This window comes from Parus major, chromosome 1, assembly GCF_001522545.3.
Source record: "Parus major isolate Abel chromosome 1, Parus_major1.1, whole genome shotgun sequence".
NCBI lineage: Eukaryota > Metazoa > Chordata > Aves > Passeriformes > Paridae > Parus > Parus major.
The window spans coordinates 7,317,084-7,329,244 of NC_031768.1; the positions used below are offsets into that span (position 1 = coordinate 7,317,084).

A 12,161-nucleotide genomic window follows, 5' to 3' on the forward strand; every position below is an offset into this window, starting at 1 on the left:
TTCCACTCAGGAGAAAAAAAAAAAAAAAAAAAAAAAAGAAATGTCAATGGGGGAATTTCATTTCTTTCTGGCTCAATTTCAGCAAGATACACAAGCTTGAAAAACAGAGAACTCAAATTTTCAGAGCTGGTTGTCAGCTGGGAAAATAATGTGAAAAATTCCAAGCCAAGCAGAGTCCTGTTCTGCTTGTCCACTCCCATAAGTTTGGATCCTGCAGGACAAACAAGCTTTGACTGAACCCTGAGCCATCTCCTTCTTGTCAAAGGGGTAACACAGGTGCAGGTGACCAACTCTGTGACCAAAACGTAGTACATTTACTGAAACACAAACAGTGACTGAATTCTTTTTATATATGGCTGTACTATTTTTAACACTGACAGTAGCAAGTGTTAAAAGCTTAATTTAGTCACTAAACAACCACAATCCAAATGTACAAGACACAGAAATTCTGCTCAGTAAGGTTATGGATTTCCCCCAAGGTCAAACTACACACTAACCCCGACTCAACATCACCTATGGATTTTCAGTTTCTATGTATTCCATGTTACACTGCCAGGAACACGAGGAATTGCTTTACTATTTATTGGCTCATTTTATGGAAGACCAGAGATTCCCTAGAAACTGTTCTAAACAGAAAACAGAACTGAAATCAGTGATGGGGGAATTAAATCTTTAGGCACTTTGAGGGCTACTGCTTTAGAGTGTGCCATCACCAACGAGGTATTGCCAGGTGCATTGCCTGAAAGTCACCTGCCAAAATGCTGCGACAGAAATGTGCATATCAAACTTTTTGCTTGTACAATATTGGTTAAGAAGTACAATTCAGAATGGTTTTGCCCAGAGTGAAGAAAACATTGCACCTTACACTGGAGCTGCCTGTTTAAAAAGCAACAGCTGCAGCAAACAATATGGGTTTATCCTTCTTCATGTCACAAAGATGCACAATATCCTCAGTTTGCTGCCTGGAAAACAACTGCCACTGCAGCCATTCCCAATTCCGGGGCAGGGCTGGGTAAGGCTGGAGAAAGCCACAGCCTTAAAGTGTCACAGGTTTGACATGTCTCTACAATCATTGCACTATTATTAAAAGCAAACACATTTGGCAAGGCTGAACTAGCACATTATATATTTTACCTATATAGTACAAAATACGTAATAATCGCCTCTGAGATAGCTTGTTTAACAATTACTGGTCCAAATAAATATTTCAACTTGAGAACTCAGGGTAGAATTTTTTTAGTTAAAACCTCCAACAAGCATCCCCAAACATAAATGGGAACACGTTATCCAAATTTACTAAATCCAGGTAAAATGGTATTACTAAAAAACTATGAAAAAAATATGAATTAACTTGAGCACTAGGAAAAACATGGAAGCATAAAAGTGATCATCGCTACACAGCATATTCAAAAATCTTCTGTGTCCCTCCCTTGTTACACTAAATGCCTAAGAATGCACTTGGACTGAATTTTCCATTGTTCATTTCAAAACTACAGACCTTTAATTTGATAAGCAGCTTTGTTTCTATCAACTCATTTGTAAAAAACACCATCAAGCTTGTGCTCTTAAATATATATATGTATATATAAAAACATACAAAAAGTACAAGATAAATCACATTAAGAAACTTTTACAGTGTAATTGTCCTGATTATTTTATTCTTGAGGGCCAATTTTTTTTTTTTTGTGCACAGAATCTCAATGTGACTGTTGTTCCAGAATTCAGCATAGTGCCACTGCACAGAATTCACCTTTCTGTGCAGTCCATTAAAAAACAAAACCCCAAAAAACAACACACACCACAGGACAAAACATTCTTCTTAAATCAAATTCTATTTGTGAATTCAGCAAAATAATTTCTATAAAATAAAACAGCAAAATATTTAAATAGTATAGGGTGGGCTGTATCTGTTTTGCAGGGGTATTTGGTTTTTAGACAGGTTCCAAAAAATTACACACATTCAAGTTACCAATTTTCATTTAAATACAGTATTTACTGATGCGTTTCTTTAAGTCTTTAAACAAATGTTTATTCTGGAATAGAGATACCTCAGAATTGTATTTGACTAACCAGTAGTTTCTTTTATATTTAAACCCTGCTTCTAATGTTAAGATTTTCTGTATAATGGATAAAGAGCTAAGACAATTCTCGCTTTCAAGTAGAACTGTGAACGAGCAGAAAACCAGCAAGTTAACTTGGTGCAGTGGCACTCACAAGTACTCTGTGATTTTGTTGACTTCCACTTCACTGGGATGCAGTAGAAGGAAAGTGTTAGAAGTTTATCTAATAAGCTCTACCAAAGAAACAAAACAAGCACACCAAATACAGTCTATTATGCTCCAGGCATCCTGGCATAGCAAATTTTTGCATATTTGTTTTAAATCTTTTAAATTCCTATTACTGAAAACTAAGTGTTCTTTATCCCACCCAGAGAGAGAACTGTCAAACATCAGATGTGAGGAACATATGTGAAACTGAAAACCACTTGTCACATTTTCCCTCCCCATTTTATAGTCTAGGTGTAAGAAGAAAAAGTTCTGAGCAATGCAGTTGTCACATTGGGACAACTGCTGTCACGTTTGTTGTTTTTTTTCCCCTCATTGGCTACACTAACTTGGTGTGAAGCCATGCTAAATGTTACAGCATAACTATAGCTTCAAAGTGATTAACCTAATACCAGAATGAAAAAGGCAATGAAAAAAGATCTAGAAACAATGTTACATCACCAATTTTCCACATCAACCAAATAATTAAAAGGTTACCAGCCATTACGTTGCTCATAGTAAAATCGACTCCAGTGGCAAAGAATTAACATGAAACTATTTTTGTGGTTGACATGGATAGGCTTTTTCGTAAAGGAGTTGATCCAACTGCCATGAGGCAGGCAACACTGGTTGCAGAGCGCAGCAGATATATCAAGAAATTATTTTTTTGTTTTTGTAGATCTGTGAGTCTCATCAAGACAAAAAAAAATGTTTCTTGCTCAAGAATTAACAGTCAAACATTAATATACTATATACACCTTTGCCATTTACACATTAGCATCAGGCCATTTATTACAAAACACTATACACTTTCCACTGCAGGCGGGTTATATATTGACAGCAATTTTCTGCAGATAAGACAGTGAATAGACTCTCCACTCCATGTTGATTAAGAATAGTTTTTCTAGTTTTAAATATTAGCCAGACACAGAGAAAAGTTGGACTGTAAGGCCTGGGTGCACAGTCTTGATGGAGCAAGTTAATTGATTATGTGCATTTCACTAATCTTTTGTCTGAGGCGGGGAAACTTCTTCACTGCCTTCGTAGTTTTCTTGTGCTCGCTGGCCAGTTCGCTGAGGGTTGTTCATATGATGTGCTGCCGGGCCCGTATATGGCTGTCCATGCACGTGGTTATTCTGCAACAAAACACACACATTTCAAAGAGATTTCACCCTGTGGGCTGTCTCCTGACTCCCTGCTTTCCCCCATTTCCACTCAGACCTGGAAAGCATCCTCAAAGCACACCAACTTCTCGTGTACCTACATGGGTATGAACTCACATCCCAGCTGCTTCATTCCTCTGATTCACACCTTCCACTTACCTTGCCGATTTACACACAAGGGAAACAAACTTTCAACTTATAAAGATAAAAGGATCAGTTGAAACAGTAATCTCAGCTTTTGAATCACAAACAGTTACATGCAAAGCAAAAGCAGCAAGAAAGGGAAAAAGGAGACCAGGAGAGGTTGCCTATGTGCTGTCACATTAAACCGTGCACATATTTTATTAACAGATTCAACCAGCTTGACTTTTTTCCCTAAAACAACGGAAAAAGCAATCCTGTGTTTATGCAGCATATTTTAATTTTTAAGGGGGAAACCTCAATGTTACAGAAGTGAATGAAACCTAGACCAACAGTTTTCTGCAAATGCTCTGCCCCAATCTAAAAAGTCACACACAGATCTGGCAAACAAAACCACCTCATTTATCTACTGTTTTACAGAGTTTGTGGAGAAACCAAGAGTATGAGGATTGTGTGTGTGTGTGTGTTAGTGAGAAATGCCATCTCTTGCAAGAAAGTGAACACATGACAAGGGCAATGGTGAGGTTACGGAATGTGTCTGAACTCAGGAGCTCAGGAAGGAGTGGGAAAATCTGCATGACTTACCAACTGCTCTGCTGAGAACATCAAGTAAGGAAAGCAAGATGGAGGGGGAAAATGGATTTGGGCAGGAAAGGAAATTAAATTAGCAGATTTGGAATATACAAAATGAATTGGAACAGAAAATGGCAACTAAGTGAGGGATCTAATAATTTAGTCAGTTCAGTAAGACGACTCTGGTTATGATGTCTTCCAGATCTGTCTTTCCACGGGAAGTATTAACAAAAGCAGCCATTTAACATAAAAATGGATTTTGATTTTATATGTACTTAAGATTTAGGGATCACTGTTCATAGCATGAGTTACATGGCAACAAAGCCATCTGCTTTTTTCCAAAAGCCTTCCAGTTACCCAAATTCAGGCCTTGAGACTTGACTTTATATTTGAAAACAAGAAAGCAACTCACAAAATATTATCAATGTCAATAAATACAACAGAATCAAATTCAGTATGCACTAGGCTGTGATGGCATCAATCTCTCTGCTCTTTCTGTGTATGATTAATCCCTGATCTGATAAAATTCACACCTGAAGCTCTGATGGTGAAAATGCTCCTGTTGAAATGGAGGTGTACCTTTATCTCTATTCCTCCAAACATGGTATTTGACAATAACATGCTTCTGACCAAATGAGTATAATTTAAGTCACCAGAAATGCTAAAAAAAGCACACCTGAAACTCTGAATAAATAGTTAAACTCAGAACTTTTACCTGTTGATACTGGGAACCAGGTGAATGGGGATACAGTGGGGCATCTTCAGGTGGAGAAGACTCATGTTCATCTGGGGCATCAGGATCATCTGGTTCCTGAAGTTTGAAACAGCCCATTTAATTTACTTTTTAAAAACATATTACAATATTCTAGCCATAACCAATCCTATGTGCAAGTGATTTAGACATGAAAGAATCATGTTTTAGACATCTAGAGAAAAATTCCACCCCACACTGTCATCTACTGCTTTTGTTGTACTAAATAAAAATTCCCTCTATCAATGTTTTACTGGAAATAACCATTCATAACCTACTTCAATTTCAATTTTATACTGCTTATTCTCTAAGTGACAGATATCTATAGGAACAGTAATAAAAACATAAATCCATACTTATAAAGTACATATGAAATGTGCTACCTCTTAAATGAGTGGAGACTGTTGCTACGGTTAATTATTTACAGAAGCACTTTACTTAATTTCTTAATTGAAAGTCAAATTAAATCTTTACCTCCTCTGGGCAGAGTTCACAAGCCTTTGCAAGAGTCATTCTAGCACTGTGTGACCTCTCTAGGAAGTAGCCATTTGATGTTTCATTGCTCTGTATTGGTGGAGACCAATTATTGTAGGTGTATTGGGGATTGCCAGTGTATGGTCGACGCTCTAGCTCGTCTCCAAGCCATTCCACTGCCCAGGTCCATTTTCTCTTCAAATCTCCATTGCTCTGCAGACAGAAAATGAACAATTCACAATTATTTCCTCTGCTCTTGAAAACAGAAGTATTTTTCCTTTCCTATACATCAGCTGTCAAGAGATGTAACCTATCTGCCACTTCCTTACAGGAGTCACAAATATCCTTTTTTTCCCCAAGAAAACTTCAAATTTGAAATGAAGTTTGCAGATTTGCAGCTGCATCACAGCTACAAATGAGTGTGAATTTAACCAGATTGCTTTCAATCACTTACAATGACCTTCTCATACAGAAAGTTCAAAGAGTTGTCCCTGGAAGTTGTAATTTAATTGAGGTGTTAAAAACTGAATAATGGCGGGGTTTGTTTTGGTTTTTTTTTAACACAGAAGTGGGAAAAAAGCAGCAAGAAACAGAATAAAAGGTGTCACCTGAAGGATCTGGTAGGCTACAGGGCAGTTGCTGAAGAGAGCTACCATGCATTTTATACACTGGTAAGCTCTTTTCTGATAGTGATTCTTCGAGCGCTGAATGGTGTCAAAGAGTCCATCCCTGTCATCTGGGATTCCCTTAAGTGCATTGTGAATCCTAGAAAAAACACAAACCAAAACAATGACAAAACTAAGTTTTAAAGAGTTTTAGCATTTGAATTAAGGCTCTATATACAATGTAATTATAAAAGGGACAGGTGATGTTCTGACTTCTGGTATTGTCAAGAGGTTTTTTTAAAATCAGAAAATTAACCTAACATGTCATATAAATAACTTAGTTCAAATATTACCAAACATGCTAAAAATGCTAAAAAATGTAGCTGAACAGGATATATAAAAAAATGTAAATATGATTAATTCTAGTCACAGTAACCAACTTTAACAGTTTAATTTCATTACTAAATTATCTACTGCATTTACAAATCAGCCCTGTTAACCCAGTATGTCCTTACAGAATTGGAACAGTTAAATCCATGACAGAATGGTTATTTACACTCAGTTATGCTTCTCAAAGACACCCTTTTACATGCAGCTTCTCTGAAGGGGAATGAATGGTACACATTTGTGCATGGGATAAGGGACTTGAGCATTCCCTGGAACTAAGCCCAGTTTCTGTGTCATCTGCTCTTGAACAAGGCAGAGGAATGAATTGCTACCCTGAAATTGTGCAAAAACCAAGAACATACTTTTGGCTTTGAAAAAAAGTCAGAGGAGGCACAGAACCCACACTGGTGTCTCCAAGAGCTACACTCATGGCAGGGAAACAACTGCCCTGTTTCCTCATAGCCCTGGCAGCTGCCAGCCCCAGCTCCATCTTTAAAGAAATGATGAACTTTATTTCAGTTAATTGAATGGTATTTGTACCATTCCAAACTTGGCACTTGAACCTGTCAAATCAAGAGAAATTTAAGAGAGTGGGTCTGATGCCAAGGGCCAGCAGCAGTGATCTTGCAGTACCAGAGGACAAGTTGCCCCAGGGGATGCACACTACCCACGGTCAGATCAGACTCGTTTTCCAGGAGTTACAAGATACCATTTACAATGAACAATTTCACTTTGGTGAAATTTCATGGTGGTTTCTTGAGTTTTGGTTTTTTTGGTTTGTTTTTTTTAAAGATAAGATCATTAAAACTCTCTGATTATCACATCAAAACCAACAAGAGGGCAGATACAAGTACTTCAAGCTATGGCCAGAAGTGGCAGCAAGAAGTAGTGGATGACTGGAACTGGCCATTTAATACCCTGGAAACCTAACACAATTCCATAGAGCAGTGCTCCATAGAGCAATGGAACATGGGAGTGATGTACTTCTCCAGGGAAGCCACGCCACAACTTCCACCTCCTTCATACCCCACTTTTCCAAACACAGCATTATCCCCAAGAACCACTCCCATAATTTCTCACCTGCAGTTCAACCCTAAAAATCCATTATTTTACTTCAGATCTGTTAAAGTATGCTCATCATCCAGCATTCTGTGGACTTATCTCATAGAATTACTTGTTTATCAAGAAGGTAATATAAGTTAACTGCATGATACATGCATAGCAAATCCCATAAAGAAAATGACCAAATCCCTGCAACTCAGTCATCGTATTTTGGAGTGTGGTTAAGCCAGACCGCCATCTCCTTTGAGTCCCTCCCAAAATAAGCCCAGGCAATTGGTAATGTCCTAAATGAGCAGTCTACTTTCACAGCTAAGGACAGGACTCTGCTCCCATACCCACCAAATGTGCTCTCACTCAAAGTATTTGAAAGGTCCTGAGACACAGTTGGAAATTATTCAGTAAATCCCATACCACCTGTAACTGCTTATTATGAAATAGTGACATTTTGCAGCACTGACAGGTAGCACATTGATGACTTTTGTGTTACCTCACCTACTACTTTTATATTAAACTTCTGAAAAATTGACTGTTCTCACAAGTAGTATTTGCAGTAATTACAATTTTTAATAACCTTCAAAAACTTTATTCTGTAGACATACAAAAATTAGGTTTTAAACTGGATTAATATGTCATACACTGAAGTTACAATACTCTTGAAATGTGATCATATAGAGAATATCTATATGTAAAATACTCTTCTCTCCCAAATTCACACTTTATATGTGTCTTGGAACCAACTCCTACATCTGATGTGCTCCCAAGCAAGCCCAGGCTGTTGCTGACCCACCTCAAGGGGATGTTTCTATGAATCAATCCAAGCTCTTCAGAGGGAAGACCACTGACTTTAACCTAAACAGCACATTCTCTTGTATGTGAGAAACCCAGGCTTTATAGCAAACTTCTCAACAGTAAGGAATGTGAAAATATTGTACTTACCTCAAAATTTCAGATAAAACCACAAAAAATTGCTTTATATGTGATTTTTGATTTAATGCCTATTTAAAACAAACCTATTGAAAGGATTAGCAACAGAACCACTGGCAAACAATATGTACAGAACATTATTGATTTATAAAAGGACAGGTAAATACTGACCTGTGAGTTTGCCAAGAGTCCTCAATTAACAGGATTTGCAAAAGCAGATCCAAATAAGGTCGAAGCTCATATGTATATGAATATGCAACCTAAAAAGTGAAAATGCAGAGAACACAAGAAAGCATTCCTTGAGGCAGGCAGCTTATACAGTGAAATACAAGAACACAATTCATTTGAAGTTTGCTGTAATTCAAAGGCTGTTTCAAGATACAATACTTCTTTTTGAGAAAGTGTTGGTTGTGTCAGGAATTCTGCGGGTTGCAATTCTGTTTGTTTTGTTTTGTTTTTAAATACAGTAGATTCTGTCTGTAAAGGACAAAATGTTTCTTTATGACTTTCTGACACAGTTGATCTAAAGCCCCAAGCATGATATGCTGAAGAAAGTACCTTAAAAAATACCTTTAGAAAAGCAAAATTTAAAAATGGCACTTTTCATTGATATTACTATGTTTAGGCAATGTGTACAAAGGTTGTCTTCACAGGTTATCCTAAAATGTAAAGTACATGGCTAGCAAAAATATCAATTGAGTTTTATTATGATTCTTTCAAGTGTCAAACAAAGGGACATAGAAAAATGTCATGTTACATGAAAAAAAAGTGCAAATATTAAGATGGGCTAAGTTCCCCTAATTCTAGTGAAGTTTTATTTTGAGTGGAAATGTGTAACTCACCTTACAGAGATTACCATGGAAATATAAGACAGTATCAAAGATTCTTTGCTGAGTCTGAAGCCAAATACATGTTCTGCAGACTTGTAAAAAAACCATACTAACATACTTGAAATAAATACAAGGCAGATCTTAGGAAATTATTCCAACTTTCCATGTCATCTATGAATCTCTTTTATGGACAATGACAGAAAGCTTTAGCACATGCTCTTAAAATACACAAAGACCACTTCAGTCTACCTTCCACCCTTAACACATCATTCCTGACTCGTTAAAGGTTGATCGCTTCCCTAAATTCATAAAGCACTTCTCACAGTACTCCAATGTGATGTACAGACCTCAGACTGTAAATACTGACAGGATGCCATCTTGAGGAAAGTTTATTTATCAGGCACCTGTTCAGTATTTAATATGACATTCTTACATATAAATGCAGAATCATTCAAAGTTGTATTCCCATCTTTCTCCTAGCTCTTTATTTTTACCTGCCAAAGTAGTTCACTGAGGACTGTGGAAGAGAACTGAGGATTCTCCCAACAGCAGAAACGAAGCAACTTGATGGTCTCTTCAGAGTTGCTGCAATCTTCAATAATTTTCTTCACATAACTCGTTCTCACAAACAGAATGTCTGCTACGTTCTGCTGAAGTGCCATTATAGGTTGAGATAAATTAGGATCACCATAAGGGTTGGCAAGCGGGGGATTACCTGGAACAAACAGTTATTACAGATTAAAAGGTGCTGAAGTACCTTCAGTGTAGACACTCCAAAATACAAAAATACAAACACATCAAAAAACACAGACAGAGAAAAAACACAAACCCTCCCTTAAAAGCTGACTTTCTTTGAAAAAAACAGTAGTATGAAATAAATAATTTTTATGTTTATGAAGCTTGACACTTGAGAGAGCTACTTCTCCCTCTCTGATAGGATTATGCAGTGACAATCAAAGCAGAACAGCTGGAGACATGTTCACATGCAAGAGGAGAAATCACTGAGATTCCTCAGAGAAATCTTATCTCCTGCATTTATCTACTTCACTGCTTGTGTAACACAGCCCAAGTCATATTTTAAGGACACAATGTCTGTTTACTTCACAAGGCAATGCAAGAGTGTTCAGAGGAAGATTTATGTTAGAACAGGCCCAGCTGAATCTCTGGAGTGTAGACAATAAATATACTTTTGTAATTAATGTATCTTATTTAGTCAGTTTCATTTTGTGTAGTGAAAGAATCTGATTTACTCCTGATGTTTCTAAATCTAGTAGTGTTTTGAGTTATTGTTTGAAGATGCCCAGAAGACTAGGGAGAACTTTTCTAGCCTCATAAGCTGAAGCAAAAAATAACTTTATTATGCAAATAGTAATCATAATTAGTAGTCAAAGTAAAGTCCATATAAATATTTTTTTAAGTACAGCATTATGAATATAGTGAATATACAACTATTTTTCACAGGTAGAATATCTTTTCAGCTTAAGCTTCAAGTAATGCACTGGAAAAAGACCCAACCAAAATTGCCACGTGATTCTGAAGCTCATTACGGCACAGTAAAATTTTCGGTTCATTAATCTCACTATAGCACAATCTAGCCTATTGACTTTATAGCCTGACACATCAAGCTGTCATCAGTTTGCCATTAAATAGCTTCTCTACAGATTTCTAATTAGGTTTTCTAAAATATGCTTAGCAGAAGGTGTACAGATACAGGCTATAAAGTCCACATGGCCCAATATCTTGTCACTGTTCCTCAAAAATAACTGCATTCCATTCAGCTACTGGAAATGTTAATGATTTACATTGTGGTTAATCCATTTCTAGCTGATACTTTTTCTTTTATAAATTGAAGTGTTGGCTCCTGTTTGCAGTCTTGAGTATGAACGAGCATCAAATCATATTCAAGAGCTACCCAAAACAATGCAACATCTCTTCAGTGGTAAGAACTATCAGTTATCTTAAAACCTGCTGTGGTGCTTTTCCTGTACAGATTATTTCTGTAGTTTGTTTTTTTATCACATACTCAGGATAAAAACATCTTTGGACAACTCTTTACAATGGGCTTAAACTATTCTAAAAGCATTACTATTTTGTAATGAACAGCCTCCTACTTTATTATTTCCCTCTATTTTTAAGGAGTAAGCCAAGCAGCATAAAATACAGAACAGATTTCTGTCTTGGTCTTTCTAGTATAACAAATCAGTTTTGCTTATGAGAAGCAGCTCTGTTTCTTTAAATGAAAGGAGCTGTTATGCATAAAAGAAAACATTTTTTCCAGGTGATCCACTTTATACATAATAGCTAAAATTGCACAAAAAGACATTTACTGATTTAATCAATAGATCTAAAGCAAACTTGAAATTCACTGTACCATTGATAGAAGACTGCATCCGTGATGAGACGTTGCAACAGCGGATCAGCTGTGACACCACAGTGTACAGCTTGCCCAGCTCAGCATACTGGTATTTAATTGGAGGGCCTGGACCTTCATCCAGAGCCACAAGCATGAAGGTTGCAGGAACATTTAGTTTCAGAAGTTGTGTCTTCTCTGCTACACCTTTATGGGACAGGAGGTAAAAAAAACATCGTTTCTGGCACTGAAAATATTTTTAGAATTTTTTAAAAGAAAAATAACAGGAGTTTACATGACTCACAACTTTTTAGTTCTTGGGTTCTATTAAACCCTCATTTATACCTTCTGGGGAAAAAAATAATCCTATCAATAAAGATGCACAATAAAATTATATACAGCTGAAAAATCACATTGAAGGAGAATTGTAAATTACTCCAATTTCCTCACAGTGCTCATTAGCACTTAAGCAACACACAAGTAGCATCTGTGTTAACAGCAGAGCCTCAAGAGAAGTCTTTTGGACAATAAATTAATGCTTTTATTGTGAGGCCCAGGAGGATAGGAAAAACAACCCCCACAGTGTATTTTGATATTTTTCTATCATGTCCTAGATACATCAGTTACAAACTTAAGA

General features: G+C 36.8%; 1 protein-coding gene across 6 annotated transcripts in view; it reads right to left on the bottom strand.

The window, feature by feature from the left end:
• Positions 1–331: 331 nt before the first annotated feature.
• Positions 332–12,161, bottom strand: part of USP9X (ubiquitin specific peptidase 9 X-linked) — a 98,565-nt gene continuing 86,735 nt past the window's right edge. For 4 of the 6 annotated variants that reach the window (XM_015625791.3, XM_015625782.3, XM_015625778.3 and 1 more), the window contains 7 exons: positions 11,546–11,731; positions 9,669–9,889; positions 8,516–8,604; positions 5,975–6,131; positions 5,367–5,579; positions 4,857–4,952; positions 332–3,400 (listed from right to left, as the gene is read on the bottom strand). In XM_015625791.3, coding sequence (XP_015481277.1) covers positions 3,266–3,400; positions 4,857–4,952; positions 5,367–5,579; positions 5,975–6,131; positions 8,516–8,604; positions 9,669–9,889; positions 11,546–11,731 — 1,097 coding nt within the window. In that variant the 3' untranslated portion in view covers positions 332–3,265. Of the gene's footprint in view, positions 3,401–4,153; positions 4,165–4,856; positions 4,953–5,366; positions 5,580–5,974; positions 6,132–8,515; positions 8,605–9,668; positions 9,890–11,545; positions 11,732–12,161 lie in introns of those variants that run through there. The other 2 variants (XM_019006450.2, XR_004495906.1) reach the window with 2 other exon arrangements.